General features: G+C 27.9%; 6 protein-coding genes across 10 annotated transcripts in view; 4 read left to right on the top strand and 2 right to left on the bottom strand.

Moving 5' to 3' along the window:
* The window catches only part of LOC106787346 (PAX-interacting protein 1), a 7,470-nt gene extending 7,164 nt beyond the window's left edge, over positions 1 to 306 (top strand). Inside the window, exons 10-11 of the mRNA XM_014749632.1 lie at positions 151 to 163; positions 248 to 306. Coding sequence (XP_014605118.1) covers positions 151 to 163; positions 248 to 306 — 72 coding nt within the window. The remainder of the gene's footprint in view (positions 1 to 150; positions 164 to 247) is intronic.
* A 694-nt stretch (positions 307 to 1,000) lies between these two features.
* On the bottom strand, positions 1,001 to 3,816 carry LOC106787351 (serine protease gd-like). Its single transcript, XM_014749639.1, has 6 exons — positions 3,693 to 3,816; positions 3,255 to 3,572; positions 2,911 to 3,076; positions 2,071 to 2,766; positions 1,590 to 1,957; positions 1,001 to 1,372 (listed from the first exon to the last, which is right to left on the bottom strand). The coding sequence occupies exons 2-6, from the start codon at positions 3,537 to 3,539 to the stop codon at positions 1,106 to 1,108; spliced, it is 1,782 nt and encodes a 593-aa protein (XP_014605125.1). The 5' UTR covers positions 3,540 to 3,572; positions 3,693 to 3,816; the 3' UTR covers positions 1,001 to 1,105.
* Positions 3,817 to 6,510: 2,694 nt separating this feature from the next.
* LOC106787400 (uncharacterized protein C6orf203 homolog) lies at positions 6,511 to 7,905 on the top strand. Of its 3 annotated transcripts, none has more exons than XM_014749730.1 (5): positions 6,511 to 6,539; positions 6,906 to 7,068; positions 7,178 to 7,329; positions 7,416 to 7,488; positions 7,595 to 7,905. In XM_014749730.1, the coding sequence occupies exons 1-5, from the start codon at positions 6,526 to 6,528 to the stop codon at positions 7,763 to 7,765; spliced, it is 573 nt and encodes a 190-aa protein (XP_014605216.1). In that variant the 5' UTR covers positions 6,511 to 6,525; the 3' UTR covers positions 7,766 to 7,905. The 3 variants fall into 3 exon arrangements, with proteins under 3 accessions (XP_014605216.1, XP_014605217.1, XP_014605215.1); XM_014749731.1 differs by lacking the exon at positions 6,511 to 6,539 and adding an exon at positions 6,786 to 6,808; XM_014749729.1 differs by lacking the exon at positions 6,511 to 6,539 and having other exon boundaries at positions 6,814 to 7,068.
* Positions 7,565 to 16,920, bottom strand: LOC106787401 (kinetochore-associated protein 1). Its single transcript, XM_014749732.1, has 33 exons — positions 16,801 to 16,920; positions 16,557 to 16,718; positions 16,229 to 16,470; positions 16,018 to 16,131; positions 15,699 to 15,825; positions 15,475 to 15,623; positions 15,181 to 15,377; positions 14,626 to 15,089; positions 14,347 to 14,541; positions 13,864 to 14,282; positions 13,630 to 13,798; positions 13,462 to 13,557; positions 13,207 to 13,398; positions 12,999 to 13,129; positions 12,808 to 12,913; positions 12,458 to 12,698; positions 12,226 to 12,370; positions 12,000 to 12,151; positions 11,679 to 11,909; positions 11,556 to 11,599; positions 11,193 to 11,467; positions 10,972 to 11,126; positions 10,693 to 10,896; positions 10,487 to 10,602; positions 10,294 to 10,403; positions 10,088 to 10,209; positions 9,724 to 9,999; positions 9,573 to 9,664; positions 9,114 to 9,478; positions 8,857 to 9,045; positions 8,534 to 8,765; positions 8,061 to 8,447; positions 7,565 to 7,964 (listed from the first exon to the last, which is right to left on the bottom strand). The coding sequence occupies exons 2-33, from the start codon at positions 16,692 to 16,694 to the stop codon at positions 7,917 to 7,919; spliced, it is 6,123 nt and encodes a 2,040-aa protein (XP_014605218.1). The 5' UTR covers positions 16,695 to 16,718; positions 16,801 to 16,920; the 3' UTR covers positions 7,565 to 7,916.
* A 224-nt stretch (positions 16,921 to 17,144) lies between these two features.
* On the top strand, positions 17,145 to 19,643 carry LOC106787414 (BTB/POZ domain-containing protein 17). 2 transcript variants are annotated; one of them, XM_014749755.1, is made up of 4 exons: positions 17,145 to 17,382; positions 17,481 to 17,722; positions 17,804 to 17,944; positions 18,180 to 19,643. In XM_014749755.1, the coding sequence occupies exons 2-4, from the start codon at positions 17,603 to 17,605 to the stop codon at positions 19,440 to 19,442; spliced, it is 1,524 nt and encodes a 507-aa protein (XP_014605241.1). In that variant the 5' UTR covers positions 17,145 to 17,382; positions 17,481 to 17,602; the 3' UTR covers positions 19,443 to 19,643. The 2 variants fall into 2 exon arrangements, with proteins under 2 accessions (XP_014605241.1, XP_014605242.1); XM_014749756.1 differs by having other exon boundaries at positions 17,481 to 17,701.
* A 1,896-nt stretch (positions 19,644 to 21,539) lies between these two features.
* Positions 21,540 to 26,924, top strand: LOC106787397 (B-box type zinc finger protein ncl-1-like). 2 transcript variants are annotated; one of them, XM_014749724.1, is made up of 9 exons: positions 21,540 to 23,405; positions 23,473 to 23,804; positions 24,007 to 24,211; positions 24,299 to 24,794; positions 24,883 to 25,053; positions 25,136 to 25,386; positions 25,474 to 25,831; positions 25,936 to 26,168; positions 26,338 to 26,924. In XM_014749724.1, exons 1-9 carry the CDS (start codon positions 22,719 to 22,721, stop codon positions 26,440 to 26,442), a joined length of 2,838 nt encoding a protein of 945 aa, XP_014605210.1. In that variant the 5' UTR covers positions 21,540 to 22,718; the 3' UTR covers positions 26,443 to 26,924. The 2 variants fall into 2 exon arrangements, with proteins under 2 accessions (XP_014605210.1, XP_014605212.1); XM_014749726.1 differs by having other exon boundaries at positions 24,883 to 25,047.
* The last annotated feature ends 486 nt before the right edge of the window (positions 26,925 to 27,410 follow it).

Consider the following 27,410-nt stretch of genomic DNA (forward strand, 5'->3'; position numbering starts at 1 on the left):
TGCATATTTAAATAATCTATTTCTCAATAACTAGGAATTGTTTATAAACTTTTATAGTCTTATATTATTTTAAATAATCTATAAAATATGTCGAACATCTAAATATTTATAATTTATGCCTGGAAGTTGAATATAAAATATTTGTTTTAGTGGCGAATGTACGGTAATATGTCATGACGCTTTTTTTAAAAATAATGTATTTTTAAGCAAATTTTATGAACTTTTATGATTTTAAACTATTTTCAAGAGTCTATAGAATATGTTGAACATCTAAATGCTTACAATTTATATCTGGAAGTTATATAAATTAATTTTTCAAAAGTGACCAATATAGCTTAATATATCATGTCGCTTGTTTTAAAAATAATGTATTTTGAAGCATATTCTATGAACTTTTATAATTTTAAACTATTTCTAAGAGTTTGTAGAATATATCGAGCATCAAAATGTTTATAATTTATGTCTAGAAGTTATATAAATTAATTTTTTAATACGTGACCAATACCTATGATGCTGGGCGTCTATTAAGAACTTATTGGTTAATAACCAACCAATGAGCGCTCTAGTTTTGGGACCGCCCATACTCTGCCGGATACCTCTTATACCTCTTATATCATCATGCTTTCCTATTACATTTCTCTCAATTTTGCGACGAGAGAAACCAATTTTAATACTCTTATACCGGGTGGGAAAATTCAAAATGATCATCAGAAAATCTAGATTTCTAAGGGAAATTGAAAAAAACGTCAAAATTTTGATTCGAGGGTGGCATTTAAATGCCTTTAACAATATATTTAGATATAATGAATGTATTATTAGATACATTAATTAATATTATCAAAGGTGTTGATCTTTTTTCTCTGGAGTCAACGACACATAAGTTAATAAAGATGAACTATTTGTTGAGAAATAAATTAATTACAATTGTCGATTAATAATCTAATGATTCAATAAATTTACTAATATATATATAAAAAAAACACCTAGCAAAACTGGACAAAGTAAATTAATAAATATATTCATCTAAAAATAGAAAAAGAGAATTGTTAAATGAGTATACAATATGTGTTAAATAAATATTTCTTAAATAATGAACATGGCAATTTCAAGAAGAAATCTGTAAACGAATCCAATCTCTATATTTCATTAGGTCAACGTAAACAATATAATTGTTGAGATCACATGACATGGAAAAATCTAAAATGGAACGCGAAACAACTGCACGTAAATAATAACGTCCATCATTTCTACGTATTACTAAACCACTTCCACTGTCACCGTTACATGGTCCAATACCATTTCTAGAACCAGCACACAAGGTACGATTGGATGTCAACTCGAGAAAGGCTTGATTACTCCGTAAACAATCTTCCTAGATAATATATAAAATACATTAATTCAAATACCATATACACATACCATATGATTTAAATAATATTCAAATGTTTATTAGTGTTATCTATAATTTATTAATTCAAATACCATCTATATATATACCAAAAAATCAATGAATATTTATCATTATTATATATCCAACTCTATATCGTTATTGCGGTATTGCATTTTTCTAATTAATTTGTTTTTTTTACCTGAGAAACGATAGGTACAACAACTAGTCGAGGTTCATTCGAAATTTGATCACGTTCATTTTTACCCCAGCCTATAACGTATCCATTATATCCAACGATATCTCGTAAATCGTCAGATCCAGTCCATAAACAAATCGGTTTAATAGATTCAGAAAATTCAACTGTTTCGAGTAATATCATAACAGCAAGATCAGCATCAGCAGATTGATCATAATGATCGTAATCTGGATGTACTTTGTATTCTTTAATTCCTCGCCTGATCGAACCTTCTTTTCTCTCATCCCACAAACTATAATGACCTAATGAGACACTTATGGTTCCGGCTGGTAAGACCAATTTATCCGGTGATCTTCTTGTACAATGTGCCGCTGTTATCGATAAAACAAAATCTTATTTGTTAATCTAATTTGAAAGAATTACAATAACCAATGATTGATCATCGAAATACAATCACTATTTCAAAGTTATTACGGAATCGTACCAGTAATAATGTGTTTATTGGTGACCAGTGTACCGGCACATTGAAATTCAAGATTTAAATCAGCAAAAAAGATAGCAACCAACCAAGGCCATTGGTTTGGTTCAGTCTCAACACCTCCAGCTACCAACAGATTACTGTTTTCCTTTCCACATTGCTCATAGTTGTTAGGTTTTAAAGACGATGATGATGATGATAATGGTGGTTTTCTTAATGGTAGTGGCATTGATGATTGTAATGGTTTGGGTTTCAAGTATGGTCTTGATGGTTGTTGTAAGGGTTTGGGTTCAAAGTATGGTCTTGATGATTGTTGTAAGGGTTTGGGTTCAAAGTATGGTCTTGATGATTGTTGTAATGGTTTGAGATCAAAGTATGGTCTTGATGGTTGTAATGGTTTGGGTTCAAAGTATGGTCTTGATGGTTGTTGTAATGGTTTGTATTCCAAGTATGGTTGTGATGGTGGTAGCATTGATGGTTGTAATGGTTTGTATTCCAAGTATGGTTGTGATGGTGGTGGCATTGATGGTTGTAATGGTTCGGGTTCTAAATATGGTTGTTCCGGTTGATTGAATGATAGTATAAAATTATTGAAATTCGGTCGTTCATCATGATTGTTAGCAGAATTAGCGGAGGTAAGTAATGCTTTTGGTGGAAAGAGCGTGTGTTCCAAAGAAATCGAAGTTACGATTCGTCCTGATGCTGAAATTAATAAATCGTTAGATGGTTTTACATTTACAAATTTGGATTGTATTATTCGTAGATGATATTTTGATAGCACGAAATACCATTATACACGGACTAATTGGTGTTGATTATTGATTATAAAAGAACAAAACTCCTTACCACGTGGACCACTGCAATATAATTGTCCATTGAACCATAGATTTGTTAAAACAGGTAACGGTTCTGTTACTGGAAAATTAACTACGTAGAATAATGGTCTACCTTGTTGAATCTCTCTTACTGTTTCCTCTTTTGATCGTGCTAATGCTAATTGGCCGATGTATTTCTAAGAAAAAAAAAAGAAAAGAAAAAGAAAAATCAAATATATCTATCATCAACAATTTTTATTAATTATTTATGAAACAATTTAATGTCTTTTCAAAACGAAGCCACTTCAAAAAATTATTTAAAATAAAACAATAGTATATATATATATATATATATATATTAAATAATATAATTACCGAAGGTAATAAGGCGGCCAAACTAAGTTCTATTTTCAAATGTAAATCCGTATTTTTTGGCGGCGAAGATATTATCACCTGTCCTATGATCTCGCGACGATTATTCCAAAAATAACGAAAGTAATTAGGGCACGGTGATTGAACGGCCGAAACTTTGCAGGATAATAAAATCGATAAATAAATCAATGATATTAATCTTCCGATAGAATCGTAGAACATCTTGTTAAATGTTGGTGAAGAGGGGGACTGGGGGGTGCCTTCTTCTTCTTCTTCTTTTGGCACCATTCACATTACGTAAAAAATATCTTTTGACGTTCACTATAAAACACGAAGAGTTATTTAAACGGGGATTATTTTTTTTTTTAAATGTACCACACACTGTATAATATGTTTATTATTTCATTCGTAAAACAACAACGAAGTAAAAAACTTTCTTACCACTTCCCCTTCCTCTCTCTCTCTCTGCCCCGATATATTTTATTATATTTAAGATTTTCAAACCGATCACGACATATTTGTATGCGATTTGATGTTGATCATTTGCTTGTCAAACGAACAATGATTTAAATATTACTGTACACGCAGAGTAGAAGAGAATAATAGATAAGATCTGAAGTCTTACTTGAGTCTTACTAATATCTTCCTTCTCTCTCTCTCTCTCTCTCTGTCTCCTTCTCATTATTTATTTTTTTTTTATTCTTACTCTTTGTGAAATCGGACAAAAACAAAAATCGAAAGAATTTTTTTTTTCTCCCTAATTGAATTATTTTTTTGTTTATATTATTAATCAAAAAAGTTATAAATAGAAAGAAAGAAAGAAAGAAAGAAAAAGGAAAGAGAGAGAGAGAGAGAGAGAGAGAGAGAGAGAGAGAGAGAGAGAAAAAGTGGGAGAAAAGAGAAGAAGAAAAAAAATCGAAAGAATTCTCTTCCTCGTTTTTTCTTTCATCTTTTCTTTTATTATTATTATTATTATTATTATTTAAAGTAACAACGGGGACTTTTAAATCTTTCAATTATCTGATTCATAATTTTCCCAACATTTATTTACGTCATAGAATAATATACGTAAAATACCAAGGATTATCTTAAAAAATCTGAGACTTTCTTTATCGGGGAGGGAGTAATTCATTTGCGTTATTATACTTCCTTATCTTCTTTTTTTTTCTCTTTTTAGATTTTTATTCCTATTTTTCCTCGTACTAATATTAATTGGAAGATATTCCGGTCTCTGCTCGTGTAAGGTGTTACGTTGTTGTTGTTATTATTAATCATTAAAAATTTATTATAATTTATTTTGAATTGTTTGCTCTCTCTCCTCGATTTAATAATATTTTTACTTCCGTATGCTCTTCAATAATTTCATTGTAAATCTTGGGGAAATACCATAACCATGTGAAATCATACTTTGTCACTCATGTGAGTCACAATAAGGCGACGAACGATAGATAATTGATTATCCTTAAAAATAAAAAAAAAATAAAAATAAATCTAATTGTATTATGGTAATACAAATATTTGTTTGAAATGCACAAGTAAAGAAAATATTAATTTTACTTAGTTAGAATTGATTGTTAATAAATTTTTTCCTGGTGTCGCTACATTACAATTATTTTTCTTTCTTTTTCTTTTCATATTTTCGTACATAAAAGGAACGCATACGAATGATTAATAATTATTCTTCGAGTATAGATAATTGTAAAAAAAAAATTTTACAATAAATCACATGCAACTACGTTTATATTGTTATTTATATTTAATAGCACGCAATTTTCGTTTGCTTCATGGATTGCTGATAAGTTTTATACATTTTTCCAAGGTCATGTGCGTCTCTTTAACTTAAATATCTCTCTCTCTTTTTCTTCTTTTTTTTTTTTAAATCTTATTCTAACATTACTTCTCATAGTTAGTAAGAAAAATTGTTGACAAATGGATATACAAATTCTTAATCCTTTTCGTTTTGTTTTGTTTTTTCTTTTATATTTCTTCGAAAATAATTTTTCATTATAAATAATTAAGAGTAATTATTCTTTGACGGTTTAAAATGCGGTTTGTATGTCAATTCATTCTAATTTCATTAGAATTCTTCTTACAACAGCGTGCCGGTGCGTTTATTTTATTTTAATGCTTTACGAAACAACGAAAGCATCTTTTTTATTCCACGCAAACAATAAGAATTTAATTAGATGCTATAATAGAACGATTTTTTTTCTTCTATTTCATACACGATTATTCACCCTACATACGTGTATTTTTATTTATTAATTTATTCATCTAATGTGGTTAGAATAATTCAATATTTTTGTTATATTCTTTCATGTAACTGTAATATATATATATAAATTAATAAATACATAATCGCGATCATTCTGTGTATGTTGTAAATTTATTTAAAATTCATCTAATTTTTGTTTACTTTATATTATATATATAAATTTAAATAAAGCCGACAATATGACACATTGAAAGGGACTTCCTTTTCGCAAATGCATAATATCTATATTTTGAGAACTTTATTTTTGCGATTTTTCTAAATATTACGAATAAATAAACATATAATTAGAAAATAATTCTCTTCAAATAAATTATAATAGTTAGAAATCAAAGAAAGAGATCATTTTATGAATTTTATAGAAAATTATTAGATCGTTGTATGTGTTACCTTACGTTTTTGGGTTACATTAAACATTTTTAATGAGTATTATTGATGTGTGGCGTATTAGAATAAACATGAGTAAATGATGTAACGATACTACTCGTCACCAAATTACCATATTATGTAAAATTACATTATTACGAGAATTAATGATACTCATATCAGTATGCTTGAGAATATTTTTACGAATCTTCTTCTTTAAATTCGAATGATTTCCCGCGTTATTTTCATCCTTTCTTTAACAACTATTTATTTAATTATTAAACTTCTTTTTTAATGTCACGATTAACAAATTTGAACATAATTAATAAATTAAGTAGCTAAGAATGCATTATTAAACGAATTATTTATTAATTAACAACATTATGGAATTTAAAAGATAATTATTTTTCTTTGTGCATTCAAATTAAAAAAAATGTTATCTTAATTCTGATTGGCTCATAGAACTAATACGTCATCCAATGCATTTTCACAGAAATGCACTACAGTTTTTTTTTATTCGATATGCTAATTATTAATTATGCAAATTTTACATAAGAAATATTAACAGTTTTCATTTAAAATTAAAATAACTATGTACTACGGTAAATATTTAAAAAATAAGAAATATTCGCAGAAATGATACGATTCATGTTAGAATCATTCTACCAATCACAGTAAAGTATGAATAACATCAAATATCGTTTTCATAAACAAATACATTATAATTCCCTTTTGCTTTTTTAATTATATTTATCATAGTGATATTTCAACAGATATTATTTTTAGAATACATATATATATGTTTGTATTAAAATATATAAAAGAATATTATACAATTCATGTTATACAATAATTATTTTATAGGTTAAAAATACTGTTAGAAAAAGAGAGTCAGTACATTGATAGTATACATGATATTGTAAATATTTTATATTTGAAATAACCATCCAGTGCTATTTTATAATAAATAAATAGATGTTTAATAAAATGAATAAAGTTCTTAATATTTTTGCTAGACGATCAATATTACAAAGCAGTCGTTTGCTGTGTTCTAGTCATTATCAAATAAAACCTAATTATCATGTTAATAATGATATTTTGATGAACAATTCTATAAAAAATGGAATGAATTGTTCTATTATTAAAAGATTTAAGCACAAGAAAAAAAGTTCAACAAAGGTAATTAATTTACAAAACCGTTGTTTATTTTGTATAGATATATGTACACATATACATATATATAAATTGCATTAATCAACTTTAAAAAATGTTTCATTGCATTTGTTAGAGAGAACAAGTGGATTCAGATGAAGATGAAAATGAAGATGAAATGGATCTCGATTTGGATGAATCGCATGCTAAAAGTAAAATAGTGGATATAAAAGTTAATTCTTTACGCTTAGATGCAGTCATTAAGGCTGGTGTTGGTATGGCACGCAAGTAAGAAAGCTTATATTCTTAACGATAATAACGTATAATTAAAAGAAACAAAGAAATTTTAAAATTGATATTACGTTAAAATATAGAAAAGTTGAGGAAGCCTTTTATGAAAGTAAAATTCGCATTAATGGGAAAAAAGTATTGAAAATATCTACAGAGGTAATACTTGTTAATCTAAATAATATATCAAATACATATAAACTATGGTTAATAGTAAAAAAATAACATGTGTTTATATATATATATACATATTTTTATATCGCAGGTTAAACTAGACGATGAAATTGATGTTATTGTTAATCGACCTCTCGACAACTTGAATCAATTGATAGTGTCTCGTATTAAAATTTTATCTATAAGTGCTATATCTGGTGCTATTAGAATTAAAGTATGTAGAGATAAAAATTTATTAATAGATGAATATTCTCAGTTATAAAAAATGTATTAAAAAGAAAACTAAATTACACATTAGAATATGTAATAAGTTATTTAAATGTATCGTTCTCTTATTATACCTAAATAAAAAAAAGAATAAAAAGAAGAAGAAGAAGAAATATACATGTTAGAAAATATAAACGATTATGTTACTACTGTGATACCTCTTTTGTTAAATTTTGTTTTAATATTGTAATACACTGAAAAAGAAATAAAAATCAACATAGTTAATTGGTAGAAAAATATAACTTATTATACTAGATTAAATAATCAAATATCTAGATATTTATACTTACATATTGAATTCCAAGTATTCCTTTTGACGACAAATCATTCAAATTGTCGATAATATTTTGCACATTTGAGAAAGATTTGATACGGGTGAAAACAAATTGTTTATCGACAGTACTTAAATATGGTAAGAAAGCGACTGCTAAATGTGGTTGTTGAGTTAGAAAGCAATAATTTAAAATATCATTGAATTTTAGCTCATATGTAACAGGACACGAATACAAAAGACAGAATGCAGTTATGCAAGCATCTATTTGTTCCGAGGATGGTTTCATATCCATTTTACTGAATGGTTCTACTATAACAATTTGCCATGCCAATTTATATCCTTTACATGTTGTAATGATACTTGTTCTACTTATTCGTGGTAAAATTTCCGTCAATTCAATTACCTGAAGGAAAAACATTTAATGATATAATATTATAGATTATTGTAATATTAAATAGATATAATAATTAAATGCAATATCTTTTTTACCATAACTAATCTAATCATTTCCATTAAACATTTATCCCAAATAGCACAGTCATTTATATTGTAATCCATGCAAATGTCTGCAATTAAAGTCAAAGCTTGTCGAGAATGATATTGAGTGTTTAATAACATTTGTACAAGTTCGTGTTTAGAACTCGTTTTGAACGTGGTTATATCGTATCCTAATCCTAATGTTTCCAATTTGCTTACATATTTTAAAATTTTTGTATATTGTCTGTAAAATGATACGTAAAAGATCATGATACGTTTTTAAATATATCAAAATAAATATGAATGAATGTATTATCTATATGATTGAGTTATACCTAACAGTTGATATTTCTCGTTTTGTTAGGTTCTCTAAAGTCGTTGGATCTGTCATCGATTGCAAAATGTCCAATGCTCTGTATCGCATTTCAGTATTATAATCATTTTCAGGATTTTCACTAAAACCAATGTCTATTAGAAAATGTACCGATAAATCAACATTTCCGTGTTGAAGCATGTAACAAGCTCTGTAAAAAAATTAATAATTAATACATAATATTATTCTAATTGAAATTAAAATTAAATACGTTACCACCTGCATAAATTAGTTTCAGAATTCAAACTGAGGTTTGCTCGATTTAAAGTAAAAAGTACATCCGTAACACTCTGATCAAATCCATTTTGTTCAATAGCATCTGGTTGTAACCATTCTTGAAGTAATTGGAAACGCAGTTTGACTAAATTCAAATTAAAGAGATGACCTAAAGCATCAACGGCTGAATTGATATCAGGTCTAATATTTATTGCACTTTGGTATCTTAATGGTATACTATCATCCATATATAACGCATGAACTAACTCGTGTGGATACGAAATCAAAGAGATATAATTTTCTTTTCCCAAACCGTGAGATCGTAATATATGCTCAGCGGTGAATCTTTCATATTTAAATCGAATTTTCTGCAATAAAGAAAAAGAATTACAATTATCAATAATACTTTTACAAATATATTTATAATTTAGAGAAAGAAAAATAAAAAAGAAAGATATTTACTTCTAATAAACCTTCTTCGAAATTCGTTGATTGTTTAACCGCCAATTCGGCAAATTTAAAACAATGCTTTATCGCAGCTACTTGATCAGCACCTGTAATTTAAAAAATATTTTACATTATATATTAATAATATGATTAATTATATATATACCAGGAGGTGTGTAATTAACAACGTAATATAATGCAGCAGTCGCATAATATAACGCATCTGGTCCCATTCGTTCGATACACTTTATTACGTTTTGAAGGAAAATATTATTTTTAGGATAAATCGACCATTCCATAGTTTTTCTTCTGCTATTTATAGGTCCCCATTCTTGAATGACTGCTTCCTTTATGGCAACAGTACATAATATATGCGGTTCTAATTTGATGATAGGTACGATAGTCAACCATTTTTCATAAGACTTCAAATTTAATTCAGATGCTATAATAAAAAAAGAAACAAATAAAATTATACTAAACAATTAATAAGTTTATTATTTGAAATATAATTTAGTAAAGAGTTTTCTTACTTATTAGTTTCCAAATATCGATTTTGGGTAAAAAAGGAAGCCTATATTCTGAAATAGCAGGTAACGATTTATATTCCGGACTAAAACGCACCCATTCTTCCTGTTCTACTAACGTAGGTTGTCTAGAAAAATAAAATAAAATACAATTTTCAATACGTGTGTGTGTCTGTATGTTTATATTAATTTTTATAACTTTTATTACTTACCCGCATCTAGTATAATTTTTTAAAAAACAAAAATAATTTCTTGTTTCACTGCTTTCTATTTCCGCCAGGTCCAATAAAATAATAAATGCTTCGTAATGATAGAAATTAATCTGCGTTAGAAGAAAATAAATATAAGAGACACAGAACGGAGCGATATTAAATATTTAATCATTTTGTAATAGTAAAAACTTACTTCCGACAATATACTCTTAGCATATTGTTTGAATGTACTTTTCTCAATAATTTTGTTTACCACGGTAGTACACTTTGCTCTTAATTTATTTACCTCCTCTTCGGGAATTTGTAATTCTGTTGAATTGTTGTGTATATGAAAAAGATTCAGAATAAAATATTTCATTTAAAAAATTATTTTAAATATAGATATGTTGTAATATTTACCTCTTTCTCCATTGCAATAAGAAATTTTAAATGTTGGAGTCCAAGTATTTAATAATACTTTTAGATAAAGTTTCAAGCAATCGTCTATATCAAATCCAAAAGATTTACAAAAATCTTGAAGAATAGGAATCATGTTTTTATTATTGTTATTCATTAAACGTGTTAATATTTGTCTTTTCTTGTCGTTGTCGCTGCTAAAAATCTCTGTAAATAAATATAGATATTTATACATTTATATTTTATTTAATATTTATAAAAAACAAAAGAAATTATACAAACCTCTATATGCAATAGAATAAGCAGTCAATCTTTGTGCCCAATAATGTAACATTTTATACCATTTAACTGATTCCAATTGTGATTGATTTTGTTGTAAGCTAAAGTATTCGTAGGCTAATATCGAAGTAGTACTATGTTTTGCAAAATCCGTTAATCTGAAAAAATACAATTAATGTTTGTATTATTACTTTTAAAACTACTTTTTATACGATTATACTTACGACTTAGATGCTTCTTCATCGGATAACATAAAAAGACAGGCCAAACCAAGTTGTAAATCAAATTTAGGAGCATTTATAACTCTTTTCAATAAGTTTTGTATATTCTGCGATAACACAGATTTTAGTTTATTTAATATATTTTGTTCGATTTTTAATGAAAAACAAAAACTGAAGTATAATGTTTTAACTATATTGAATAATGCGTATTCCTTATGTATAGTAATAATGTTCCTCATTTTTATAAGTAAATCATTCAGCAATTCTTCTATCGTTTTCTGGATGTAGTAACATAAAGTTTCAAAATTTAAATTTATTAGAAATAATATAATATATATATATATAAATAATTATAATTGAAAGTACCTGCTCTTTAATCATATCTTCTTTAACTGTTTCTGTTTTGTTCGCTATACGAGATAATATAAAATTGTTAATATATTATACATAACGTATAAAAACATTTTGATACTTTAAATTATTACTCACACATAATTTTGAAGTTTGCATATTTTATAACAATAGACAATACATCTTTTATTACGGTAAAAAATAATGGTTCGAATGATATTACGAGATCATTATACATCGTGTGTAATTTCAATTGCGATTTTTGTATCTTTTCAGGATTTTCATTTACAGTACTTGTGTTATTTGTAGCTAAAGATTTCGAATATAAGTCTGCCAAATTATGATACTTAAGTATATATTCTATTTCACCTATAAAAACAAAAACAATTCAATTAAAAGCTAACGTGTTATTAAAAAAAAAAAAAAAACAATAAAATACAATGCTTTTTAGACACTTACATCCAGTGCAACAGTTTAATGCGCGTGCGCATAAACTTTTTATAATTTTTGCAGTTTCTACATTTACTTTTGTATTGTTTAAAGTTAATCTACATACATCCTTCACGTATTTACACTCGTTTGCTGTTATGTCAACGTTTGGTTTCTCAAATCTATAAAATAATAAAAAAAGGTATATTTATGTATAATAAATTATTGTGTTCCAAATAATATTATATAAACTTACCCAATTAAATGTTTTAATATGTCAAGATTTTGTGTACCTTCTAATAGTACAGAGATAACTTTCAGTCTCGGTAATTTCAAAATATCTCCAAGTTTAACAGCTTTTTTGTACGCAGTCATAGTAGATAAAGATTGCGCGTTTACTTCTAATTTAATAATATTAATACATGAGTGTCTTCATTTTCTGTGCGTGTATGTGAACTACTAAATTATTTTATAAAATAATTTTTTACCATGACTCAAATTGGCGATACAAGTCTGTAATATTTTATCCTTTCCAATATACAATTCACCAAGAGGAACAATAATATTGAACTCCTTTTTAATTCGATATAAATCTTTAACTGCGTTAATTCTTTTTGAAAAGCCTTGGTAATAGATTTGTTTAATTTTAGATTCCATTAACATTTCTTGTAATTTTGCATCGATCCAACTTAAACATTCGAAGTAATTTTCTATAGATTCAGGAACATCCTAAAAATAAATTTTATTAAAAATTAGCGAAGGAACACATGCTCCATGAATTAAATCACAGTATAAGGAGTTAACAATAATAATAATAATAATTCTTAGATATCGATACCTTTAAAGTAAAACTAGAAACGATATAATTAATGATTCTCTCACAGCAATAAAGGACAATATCATCTTCCAAATCGTTTAAAATTTGAAATGGTATATCCAAATTTCTGTAACACGATTAAATACTTTAATATCAAAAAAATATAAAACTGAATTAATCAATTAATTTTAATAATAATTTAACTCACTCACCCTCGAGTTAAATAATAATTAATACAAGACGATAATGCGTTTTTTCTTAATAACACATTATTCTTAGTCAATTCGTATAAATCGTTTATCATTTCTTTATGGTTTTGTTTGATAATATAAAATATTAATTTCTAAAACACACAAAAAATTGGAATTATAAAAATACTTGCAGTTTTGTATACTATAATAATTAATATTATATACTAACATCGTTAATACCAATGTTCGCATAACCATACTTCTTCAATATAAATTTTATTGGTACGTAATCTCGTTCAATTTTAATTTTTGTCGATAAAGGATGATCAAACTTTGTACTTATTTCTGCTAACTGTGATATAGTCGGACTCCATGGAATGGGTGCTTTTTTTAATATCTCTAATGTTATCTTAAGCCGATTCTGTAAAATATAATTTTATTTTAATTTTTTTTCATTATTAATTATAATTATTAATTAGTTTACCTGAATATCATGTACAAAAGGGATAACAACAGCGACTCTTCTTTCCCATTGAGCTTCTTCCCATGTCCACCAATCTTTTGAATTATATATAAGTTTCTATAACATTTAAATATTATGATTAAATATTTAAATATATTATTTTATATATATATAAAGAATATTACTTACTTGGATATACGAAGAAAATACTATATCATTTTCTAAAGAATGATTAAGCATATACTGTTTTAAAAATTTGTTTATGAATTCATGAATACCTTCGATTAGTATTTTATTTAATAACAAATGTATTACGTCAATCGGATCACCGATATAAGAATTGATAGGCACCTTTATCCTGTAAACAATATTTTAATACTATTTATTTAATTCTTTTGAAATTTTGTTATAACGATAACTTACCTATAATCAATTTTCAATAATTTTAAATCGTGTAGACTTTGAACGATATGAATAAATAATTTGAATGTTGAGCTTTCATTAATATTTTCCTTATAAAAATATAAAGGTGGATTTTTATCGAATTTTAACAAAGCTAAAAATTTAGTAGCAAAATCGATGCCTATTTGAGGCCATTGTTCGGATTGAAAATTTTCCAAAGATATTATTTTTTGACAACCCCATGTAATCATATCATCTATCGATGCAGGTAATAGCGATAATAGAGAAGGCATAAAATTTGATAGCCACGCCCATAAAAAGTTTAGAGAAATTTTATCTGGAATTAATTTAAGAATATTTCGTACGGTTTGAATCGATAAATTCTTTTCTATGTCTGGCAAATGTCTGGACCAAATTAAAGCTGCAGCTTCAAGTTCTCCCTATCAATAAATAAACATATTATTTTTCAAGTATTATAAAATATGAAAATAACTTTTAGCTTACCTTACTCAAACGAATTTTACATTCTTCAAACAAGTCAGCTCGCGAGAAGCGTAACCATTCGTTTAAAGTTTGATCCAAGGTATATTCGTTAGTTATTAAAGTTTCGTAAAGTATTTCAAAAGTTTCTAACTTATGAACAGCGGTATTTATAGATTTAATATTTAGCTGCTCATTTGGTATCATGTTCATATTATCCTACATACACACACACAAGTATAACATAATTAATATTAAAATTACAATAAATTATTTATTTTATAAAGATTTCTCAAAGATTACCTTGCTATTATCAACAATTCTTTGTCTCGCGTATAAAAGTAATTTTTTCATCTGCTTGTAATCTATCATAAGAGCATTCGTGCAACATGTAATAATAAATTGCAAGTTATTTATTTGATTTAATGTATTTATCAACATATCTAAATTAATCTGTTCCGATGTTCTTTTAGCCCAAGGATTAAGTTGTTCTACCAATAACATCGCTTTAGAAATATGAATACTTTCCAAAGTTAGATTGAACCTTTTCGCAAAACTCTCAGCCTCTTCGAATTGTCTTCTCTTTAATAATCTTTCCAAACAGAGGCTTGGCGCACTTTCTATTATACTTTTTATTCTAATCGTATCAATGTATTTGCCATTGATTATTTTTTCTATGAATAATATCGATCTGATAGATGAATTCAAAGTATTTACTAAAGCTGTAGTCGAAGGTACATTTATTATTTGAAACTTTTCTTCAAAATCTGAAATGTTATAATGCACGTTTAAATTATTCCAAGTCTGGAATGTTTCTTTTAAGCATAAAAAAGAAAAAAAAAACAAAAAATCATTTACCAGGGAAAGAAACCAAACGTAAAGTTAATGTATCCTTATTTTCATTTTCTAATAAAAGTAAAATTTCCGAATAATTGTCCCTTTCGTCAATAATTAACATAAAATCTGATACTTTTTCTTTGTAGATTTGTTTACCGATTAATGTTTTAGTACAAACTATCCTCATAAAGTTATCCATACATAAACATAACATTGCACTGGAATATATATAAAAAAAATGTAAAGAATATTAGAAAATAATTATAATAAATAGAAAATATAATCGACGTTTGCAGAAACTTAGTTAAGACTTACTTGAGCTTTTTAAGAATTTGAATTTTTTTATAACTAAATGACAAAGTAGTAAAATTGCAAGAATTTTCACTTGGCCAAGTAAAACATGTATCTTTTCCTATGAAAATAAAATTTGAAATATCTGATGCAACTGCTACCGCAGAAAATCTCTAAAAATTAAGAAAACATTAACATACTATTAGTCAATGCTCTATTACATCGATAAGATTTTTTTTTTATATTACCTCGTGTTTATCGGTTCCAGCAAAATCTATATCAACTTGTAAACTTTTTTCAAATGTTTTCTGCGACTCTATATTTTCGTAATCAATTACATTGTTGGTTAATTCTTTGGTAGGAGGGAAAGTAATTCTGAAATGTTTGAATTTATATGAGACAATTCAAAAACCATAAATATGAGTCTTATTCATAGTAAATCTTACAAGTCAAATGTAAGAAGCAAAACAAAGTATAGCAGGGAATACAACAAATAGCTTAGCATGTTAAATCATAGCACAAGGGGTTAAAGAGAAATTATAATCATTAGATCCTTCATTACAATACCTATGAATAACGCCTCTTCTATTAACGAGAATAATTTGCATTGAATCGTTACCATTTTCATCTAATAATATTTTCATAATATCCAAATGATTGTTCGTAATATGAAATGTATTTCTAAAAAAGAATAAGAAAAATAATTAAACCAATATCGCATGATGATTCTATGATTAAAGTGTAAACTAATATTTTATACGATAAGTGTTTTACTCACATAGAAAAGAGAATTCTAGTCTCTTCTATTAAGTATAAACAAAAAAGCATTCCATTTTCTAATAAGACGTATAAAAATTCTTCATTTTTTGATATACAACAAGATGTTATTAAAAAATCAAAAGCAATATTTAGTAATATGTTTTGACATGTTTCGTCTTCGAATATTGTAATAGATTTATCTACCACTATACACAATCGAGTATACTGAAGAAAAACTTGAATAGTTGGTTCATTTTGGACCTAATAAAAAAAAATAAAATTAATAATATTAGTTATTAAAGAATCTTTGTAAAAAAATTAATAAAAATGTTTTAAATTTCGTTTACCTCTCCATCTGGTTGAATGGATGCAAGTGTGACAGTTTCATAAATAGATGTTTTACTTTCTACAACTTGTCTTTTTCCAAAATTAATAGTCTCATCTTCTGTATCAAAACCTGACAAAACCTTATTCCACAAAGCCATTTTATAGCTGTTTTATAACTAAAACTATGAACACAACATTTTCATAATAATCATATAAAAATATTAACACTATAATATATATATATATATATATATATATATGTACCTTAAATGTAATATTTTATTATTTGATTATTTTTCTGTACAAATTTTTACACAAATTGCAGTTAAAAACTCAAATAATTCAAAAATGTTCACTCTGTAGACAAAACAAATTGAAATTTAGTATAGATGGCGTTGTTATTTTACTAATTACCAATGCACCAATCAGATGATTAGACTTGCAATCATTCATTAATTACTAATGTACCAATCAGATGATTAGAATTGCAGTCATTCATTAATGACCAATGCACCAATCAGGTGATTAAATTTCCAGTCGTTGATAATTATCAATGCACCAATCAAATGATAAGATTTGATTGTAGATGGCACAACTGTTCTATCCAATGTATTATCTGAATTGTCATCACAAAGAGACGTAACAAATCTGATAAGACCTTTTAAAAATAATTGTCATTTTTATTAGTAACTAATAATGTTGTAATAATTATTAAATTATTCAAATAACAATATTAGTAAGATAAAAAAATAATTATTGAAAAATACAAAAATTTAAGACCTAAAAAACTGTTTGAAAAAATTAACAAAAAGAAAGATTGATATAATGGTTTCAAATTGAGAAACAGTGAGTTTGAAAATTTATTAATTCAACTTTTAATGATATGTTAATAAACGGATTTCAAGTTTTTTTTTCTAATTAAAACATATAATCTTCAAATTTAGATGCAGTCAAATAACGTGAATAAATTACATGAAAAAAAAGTAATGAATCATTAATTATTAAATATTATACAGTGTAAAAAGAATAGAGCGAAGACTAAATAACAGTGAGGAGACATGTGCAGATGTTACGCAGTACATTTAGGTGGATGACAGGTTCTTCAAATATGGATTCCAATAAAGATAATGACAGTCTCACTATTAGTGAGATTAAAGATGAATCTGTAGGTTCCGATTCTATAGAGGTCAATAAATATTTTCATTAATCTTATATTTATTATTATTTTTTCTAATTTATATTTGTTATATTACGTATATTTTATTAGGTGGATAATTCAAAAACAGTTTTATTAAAAATAGCAACGTTATATGCAGAACGTCTTATGAATGATATCTGTTTGGTCGTTGATGGAGTAGAATACCCAGCACATCGTCTTATTCTTTGTGCTTCTAGTGATGTTTTCCAAGTAAATATATCATTTATTTTTATCAACCCCTTGAACTATAAAAACGCATGAATTTTATGATATGTTTTATGACTCGAACACAAATTCTATTCATGACAAATTGTATAAACCAAATGTAAAAAACGAGAAATGATAGCACCAATTATATCACACAGCTTTATGCATTAAATCTTAGTACAAGGAGTAAATTATAATTTACAATACAATGGCATTAATCAGTTTGTTTAAATTGTAGGTAATGTTAATGAGCCCGCAATGGAGCGAATCTCAAGAAAGTAGAGTAACATTGCAAGAAACTCCTCAGTGTGCACCTATATTTAGTGAATTTTTACGATACTTATATACCGGTCAGATAAGAATTAATCATGGAGTAGTTCTCCCAATCTTATCGTTAGCAGATAAGTATAATGTTAAAGATTTAATATCGTTGTGCCTTGACTATATGCAAGATCATATCGCTTTGGCTGCAATACATGGCACATTGGTATCATGGTTACAATATACTTCTAATTGTGGTCATCAGGATATTACGCAGTCATGCCAAAATTTTATTAAATGGAATTTAGAATTAGTCGCCAAAACGTCAGACTTTGGGAACTTTGATCTTGATATTTTAGTGTCGATGTTACATCAAAGTAGTTTAGTTATAAAGGATGAGATGACACTTTATAAGTGCCTGGAATCATGGTTAGTTCATCAGGCTAACAGATTAAAAAATCAATTGTCGCCGGATGATTTAGAAGCGACGTTGAAACAGTTGGTAGTTGCTGTTATGTCCCTAGTTAGATTTCCTATGATGTCACCTAGACAATTGGCGGAATTACTATTATCACCTTTAACTAAAAAGTACAAAGAATTTTTTGTTGAACGTATGTCCATAGGAATGTCTTTTCATTCTGGACAAATAGATAGAGTTAAAGAAGTTTGTTTGAATGAAGAAGATGGTTCTCTGTTATTCGAACCGAGACTTTACACCATCGACACTTGTAGTTCTTTGCTTACGATAGAAAATTTTCACGAATTACCTTCTTATCATACAAGGACGCTTGTCTTTTCCAGTCATTCCTGTCTGGCAGAATATGCTGGTGACAAGGCATGCGAATGGGTTGTTGATATTTATCCCAAAGGTGTTTGGTTCAAAAAGTTTTTCCTTATTGTTTGGCAAGGTACCGTCGAAATGCCAGAACACGTCAAACGTTCTGTTAGATTGTCTTTAACTTGTAAGGAACCACCAGTCAATGACGATACCGATATGAGAGTAAAGATAGGTGTTCTGATATATGGACTCCAAGATGGAGTTGAACATATTGCAAGAGTGACTGAAATTATACATAGATTTAGTACAAAAGAACGTGTTCTCAATCTAGACGATTTATTACCATTTGAAGAACTTAATCCTCGACTACGTACTATAACTGATAACGCAGTATCACCATTTCTAGTTGGGCCCAACAAAGACATACTTAAATTACACATAGTCATTTCTCCAGCTAATTAATGTGTACGAATATTAATATTCTATTGTATTAGGAATATGCTTGAGAAAACCATCAAAGGAAAAATAATATTTTCCCTTTCTCTCTCTCCTTATCTAAGTAAATATGTGTTCTTTGATATCATATAATTTCTTTTTCTTTATAAATTTAACGATTTTTTCATTCATGTTATTGATTATTAAATAATGGGTGACCAATTAATTTAGGACGTATTAAAAGTGAGATATTAAACGTATGATTTGTTATATTTTATAAATTATTGTAAGAGATCTTTTTTGTTTGTTTTATTTGTTAATTATATAACATAGGAAATACATTTTTTTTAAATATATTTTTAATAAGAAAAAATAAATACTTAAATTAATATAATATATATAATTTTTACATGTATATATATTACATGTATACATATGTAATTTATATATATATAATATATATATTAGTATTATTTAAGTTTCTTGTTTCAAAATATGATTTTCTATGAGATTATAATATCAGAAAAAGCAAACAAATAAGATAAAGAGAAGAAATAACTGCACAATTAAGAACTAAGTTTATTATGTGATTAAATCTGAAATTAATCGAGTATCAAAATTTTAAAATTAGAAATGAAAATATTGTCGATGTACATAATTGTGTCAAAATAAATAAGAAAATAATTTTTAGATCATTCTCGGAAGACAAATGCGATGGGGTATTTTAAAGCTTTACGAGAAGTAGTATATAAGAAATTAAATCCCTGACTGTTATGTAATGTTGGAAATTATATAATTAACTTCCTAACTGGTATTCCATATTCTTCATTCCCATTTTGCATGATAAGATTTTTCTCATTGAATTTATGTATAGATATAGATGTATTTAATGAACATTTGAACGTAAGACGAAAAGAAAGATTAATGTAATTGGAAATTTGGAATTTTTTTACTGTAATTATTACACACCAATAAGTTTGCGATTAATATTTTAAACGAATTACCTATGTAGAAAACTGCCTAAAAGAAAATAAATCACGTATATTAAATAAATTTTTAAAGGTGTTACGATTATGTTAATTATATTAAAGATGTAGTCATGTTAATTCTTTTGAAGAAGCAAACGTTCTAAACGAGACCCTTTACAATCAATTTCTACCTTGGTACATTTCTAACAATATTTAATGTTATATTTGTTATAGAATTTTAAATAATTATATTTTATATTTAATGTATAAACATGTGTGTGCCTTCAGAAATGCATTGAAACATATATTTTAAAAGACAATAATTCAAGTTGCTCAAATAGAAGAAAATCAAAAAGGTTTGATGTTGAATCGAACGATGATCACGTAATATAAAGTACTACCGACGTAGAGTAAAATAGATTAGAAATCTGCTATTATCCACGGTCGGTTTTGTATTAATAGATAACTGCGATTTCCGACGGTCGATATTGTCAAAGTAAAAACTACTTTTACCGATGGCAAATAAGTTATAGGTAGATTTCTACTATTTCCGATATGGTCCTTAGCCGGCCTTTTACTAAAGTGCTAAAGATTTGAAATATGCAATTAATGGGCAATCAAGAGTACTTATTCATTTTTTCTGCTGTTCAGGTTCTATGCTTACTTTTTTGCGGTCATTAGAGTGGCTTTTGCAAATATTTTTTCCAGGTCGATGCGCCACTATAGTGGCTCACTCCAGTAGCTTACTTGTTTGAATTAAATAATCGTCTTCATAGTCATTCATATTTAAGAGAAATGTTAAAGTTTTAGTATGTATAATATTTTTTTAAGAAAAATTATAATATATAATTATTTTATTATTTACATAATTTTATTATTTAAGCAAATATTTAATTATTAGGATTATAATTCTTAACTATTTTTTTTAAACGCAGTGCATACACGACCAATAAACAACACGCATAAACGCATTACGATTAGAACATATCTCATACGTGATTAGTCGAGAAGAACGAACTTTGACTTTTATTGGTATTTTATGTTGCATTTCGATTGGTTGATCATTTATATCTCGACTAATGATCGCGTTGCAAAAAAATGGCGTACTAGTCATAATGAAATATTCTTCCTGTAGTTTTCCCATCACATAAGTAAATAATTCTAGTCCTCCTACACCAAGGAGTTGATCTCCTCTCGGTTCGGGTGATTAGTTCGTTTGTTCCACGTATAAAAAAATAGTTGACTCAATATTAACACTTTAAATGATTAAATAATAGAAGAAAATTTAATTATTAATCGTGGATGAATTTAAGGAAAGTGTCAAAAAAAACGTTACGTTCAATAATAATGTTTATACATGTATTCTTGATACCTTTTAACGCTCCAATATAACGTTCAGAATATATCTACCTATTATAACAACTTGACACGAGATAATATGATCTACACTGTGAATATATATTAGAAAAAGTGAGGAAGTGATAATTAAAATAAATAACTACAAGAACAAGAAGTGGTAAAGGTGTAGGAAAAATATTCGGGAAATTTGACGCAACGAGAACGAGAAAGAGAGAGAGAGAGAGATAGAGAGTGAGTGGGGGTAGGGTATTGTATGTGTCTCTCTCTTTTACAAGAGCATTGAAATATATTTCATATTTAAAAACAAAAAAGAAAATTTAAATAAAATAAGAAACGTAACATCGAGGACTGAACATATTTTGGGTGACCGTGGACCAAAAAAAGCTAACTGACAAGAAATCGTTATTCGCACACACTTCGGATCTAATCGCATTGAATAGGACGAAAACGTTATTCGATTTTTTCATTGCGCACTACGGTTGAGTCCGGTTTCTCCGGTTTTGTGTGCAGCAGCAACAGCAGCAKCAGCAGCTTACGTTGTTTATGTCATCGCGACGCCTATGGCGACGAAGTGTTTTGTTTTTCCCGATCGATGACGGAATATTTCCCAAATTACATCTTATGATTTAGATTTTTGCGACACTATTTTTGTAGCTCTACTATATACCATATTTAAGAAGAACAAGAAGAAAGAATAAAATAATCTTAGAAGAAGGATAAACATTGATGTTTAACGATTTTATTAAAATCCTAGTAAACTTGTTAACAAGAGGATTCTACATAATTAAGTAGAAACAAAAAAAGAAGAAGAAGAAAGACGTAAATTATAAACTTGCTTTTATTATATATAGTAATAAATAATAATAACATTAAATCATTAGAGCAAACGAGCGAGAAGATTAACGAAAGAACAATAAGTAATATTAATAATAATAATAATAATAATAATAATAGTAATAGTTTGACTAAGCGCAGGATGGCATCATCAACGATAGCTGTTCCTTCGGGAACAGCATCAGTATCGACAACTGTTGTCGGTATTGCTGGAAACGAAGAACTTGATGGCGGGGATTTGTTAAACGAAGTTAGGAACATTAACAATGTTACTGGTTACAACAATAGTAGTAGTTCAGGTGATGCATTAGAAGAGATGACTTGTAACAATGGTAAAATAGAAGATCAACAATGCACATTGTGTACGAGCAAATTGTGCTCGCCTCGCGTATTATCCTGTCTTCACGTATTCTGCGAAGGTTGCTTAGATAAACTACTCATAAATGGAGCTGGAGATTCCAAAGTGGAATCAGTATTAAAATGTCCCCTGTGTTATCAAGAAACTTCCGTCAGTTCCAAAGGCGCTGCATCTCTAACTTGTGATTATGTATTAACTAATATACTCGACATGTTTGCCATTGAAAATATGGCCGTCTTATGTACCTCTTGCAAGGCTAAAGAAAACGCTGTCGCGCGTTGCTCAGATTGTGCCAATTTTCTCTGTCCTAATTGTAACACGGCACATCAGTTTATGCGCTGCTTTGAAAGTCACAAAGTCATCGCCTTTGAGGATTTGAAGAAATCTAAGGAAACTATTCCTATACATAAACCTATTTTTTGTGAATATCATCCAACCGAAAATATGAAATTCTATTGCTACACGTGTCAGGTAAGTTTAAAGTTTTTCTTTTTTTACAATGAAAATTGTTCTTCTATCAACTTGATATTTTGATTAGGAACCAATCTGTAATGAATGTCTTCTTATCGAGCACAAAGCACCGGATCATCAATACGAGAGATTAGCTGATGCTGAACCACGCGAAAAGGAACAATTATTGAATTTAATGTCCGAAAGTAAAGCCAAAATAAAGGACTGCGATCAAGTTACGACGCAGTTAGAAAATGCACTTAGTGAATTGCAAATACAACGTGATCAAGCTAAGGATTTAATAATGGAAACTTTCCAAAGTTATAAGGCTATTTTAGAGAAATATCGAGATAATGCTTTGGAAGAACTTGAAAAATTACACTCAGAAAGAGAGCTCGAAATAATGGATAGTTTTCATAAGTAAGTTTTAATCGTATTTATTCGAATTAGATCATTAACCCTTTGTACTTTAATGCATGAGACTTGTGATATATTTTACAATTTAAACTTGAGAAACACGAGCCCTACTCACGGAAAATTTTACAATTAAATCATAGTGTGAGGAATTAATATAGTGTTTGAATGTTATGCATATTTTTAAATATTTATTCTTTTTTATTAGTGTCGCGAAAGTTGCTGAAAAAATAGACGACGCCTGCCGTTTTACATCCAGGCTTTTAGAACATGGAGATACTGTGGAAATATTAGCTCTTCGTCGTATCGTAGGAACACAACTATTAAATTTAATTAAAAATACCCCAAGTCCTCACATTACATTTTGTATAGAGTTCCAGACAGATTATAGTCATTTTGAAAAAGCTATTAAGGTATTTGAAAAGTTATTCTACATATTTTCTATTTTTATTATACACTGCAAAGGTAATAATCTATTTTGTTTATTTATTTCTATTCAGGAGGCGTTTGGTAAATTTCATACAGAAAGTACACCGATAACAAAAATTCTTCCAGAAATAAAACCAACCATACCAGGTGTTTCCTCTAATCAGCAAGTCGTTCACACTTCAATAAGTTGTCCTAGTACAATCAGTACGAGTTCCCCCATTTCAATTCCTGCCTCGATGCAATCCTCATTCGAAGGTGAACCTTCATTTGTTATTCCACCTACATCTAGTCCTCAAAATATTCCACCTCCGCCACCACCTGTTTCTCTTCCACCAGGTCCCATTCATGGTTTGACCAGTATTCAAGAATATAATTTACAACAACTAGTTAGTTTAGCGGAAAAAGAAATTGTTAACGACACTCGTGTTATCGGACCTAGCTCTAATTCGAGTCCTACTCCTTCCTTTACGCTAGTCGATTTATTTACCGGCGATTTAAGCTCTACCAATCATGCCATCAACAATTTGCAAGCTCTTGCTAAATTAGGAAATACTCTTGGCAGTCAAGGTGAGAAAACAATTACGGTATTTCTCTTTTATTTATTATGAAATCAATCATTTGCTTATACATATTACATTTAAATTTGTCTATGTAGATTTAGGAAGTGCAACAATTAATGGTAGTGGAGGTCTAGTACTTGGGCGTGGACCTTCCCCTGGTATTGTTGATGCACCTAACTTGAACACTTTAACTGCCAACAGTCTTATGAATGGTGGTTTCCAATCGCTTTCATCATCCACTTCTCCTGTACTCTCACAGGGTGCTGGTAATTTAAATTCATTTAAATTTACTTTCATTTATATTTGTTAGAGAAAAGTTATTATTTAGATATTTTTGTTTAATTTTAGATGAACTTATCAATGATACGATACATAATATACCTGTAGTAGTAGGTAATCCGGTTGCCAATGTAACTAGTGCAGGAAGTGGAAACTATACGCATCCTCGTACTAACAATGCTAAATTAACACCAATGCAAATTCGAAGTAAATTTGGTCAGTTGGGTCCCAGTAAAGGACAATTTAATTCACCTCATGGATTTTGCCTGGGTACCGACGAAGATATTATTGTCGCTGATACTAATAATCACAGAATACAGGTACGTTAGAAAATCATTGAGTTAAATATAATATAAAGAAATATGTAAGATATTACTCATCATTGCATATACATTTTCAAATGATAGGTTTTTGAGAAGACTGGTACGTTCAAATTTCAATTTGGTGTACCTGGTAAAGAAGAGGGTCAATTGTGGTATCCAAGAAAAGTAGCGGTTATGCGTAATAGCGGAAAATTTGTAGTATGCGATCGTGGAAATGAACGATCTAGGATGCAGATATTTACTAGAAACGGTCATTTTATTAAAAAAATAGCCATTCGTTACATCGACATTGTAGCTGGTTTAGCTGTTACAAGCCAAGGTCAGATTGTAGCAGTTGACAGTGTGTCACCTACTGTATTTGTCATCAACGATAATGGTGCCCTTCTTAGGTGGTTTGACTGCAGTGATTATATGAGAGAACCAAGTGATATTGCTATCAGTGGTAAATTAATTATTATTAACATTTCGTATATTACATTAAAATTAAATACTGTATATATATATATATTTATATATTAATATTTAATTTATAATTTATCTATACAGGAAAAGAATATTTTGTTTGTGATTTTAAAGGACATTGCGTTGTAGTATTTAATGAAGAAGGAAAATTTTTGCGTCGTATTGGCTGTGAGAATATAACTAACTTTCCAAATGGAATTGATATTAGCGATGCCGGAGATGTTCTGATTGGAGATTCGCATGGTAATCGATTCCATGTGGCTGTCTTTTCGAGGGATGGTTCATTAATTTCTGAATTTGAGTGTCCATACGTTAAGGTAAGATAAATATGTATAGATATAGGTAGATATTTTATTTTATGTATATATATATATATATATATATATATATATATATATATATGCTATTGGTTTGTGATAATCTATCTTAAGACGAGAATTTGTTAATATTTTGTTGAATTTTTGTTAATGTAATTGTATGTTGCAGGTATCTCGATGTTGTGGCCTGAAAATAACTTCAGAAGGATACATAGTAACGCTGGCTAAAAACAATCATCATGTCCTCGTGCTGAACACTCTTTACATAGTATGAAGTGAGAAAAAAATAATAATAATAATAATAACAATATCACTAATTTTCTTCAACATCGGAGCTTCTATTTGGAACTGCTCTATTTTCAACGAAGGATAAGGATTTAAAAAAAAGAAGGCATGCCCAAGACACACTAAACTACTTAATTATTGGGCCTATCAAAGCAATAGAAACAAGTGCAGCAGCATGCAGCTTTAATAGTTGTAAAAAGTATAATGCGTCCCTCTTCTATGAAAGTACCAACATTGAAAGGAGAAAAAAAAGGTAAATGTATATTTCCGACCAATCAATATCATAATAGTAATACGTAGCGAAGTTGCATTTGGTAAACTGCCAGAGTATAAAAATTAAACATAATTAAGCAAACGTAAAGAAGAAAAAAAAACATAATAATAATTAAAGAAACAAAAAAAAATAAGAAATACGTTAAAGGAAAAGTAAGGAAACGAAAGCAAAAGAAAAGGAAAAAAAAGATATTAAAAAAAAAAAAAGAAAAAATCTACAAAAAATAATAATAATAATAATAAATAAATAAATAACGATGCAGTGTGTGTTGCGCTGATGACCCGAAGTCAATCAATTGAAGTTGCTTCTTTAGTAGAGGAAAGCAATTTTAACATAATGGCCTTTCGTCAAAATAGGTCCGTGGTACCATAGTTTTTGACACGTCAGTATTTTAAGTATGTTTACAAATCAAATTCTAGTCTCCTACTAATTGAGCACTATATCACGGTTTAAGATTTGTGCTTAAAATAAGGCGCTACTCTCTTCTTGGTCTTGGGTTTTTTTTTGTGAATTATTCGATGGAAAAACTTCTTTGTCTTCTTTATTATTATTTAAATCGACTTAGTAGTATCTCAAGGAATGTATATATATTATAACGAATATAAAAGAGAGATATGATATAATATATATATATATAATTATTATTATTATTATTATTATTTTTATTATTATTATTATTATTA

Source organism: Polistes canadensis, unplaced genomic scaffold, assembly GCF_001313835.1.
Source record: "Polistes canadensis isolate GaletaPanama2010 unplaced genomic scaffold, ASM131383v1 scaffold_99, whole genome shotgun sequence".
Classification (NCBI taxonomy): Eukaryota; Metazoa; Arthropoda; class Insecta; order Hymenoptera; family Vespidae; genus Polistes; species Polistes canadensis.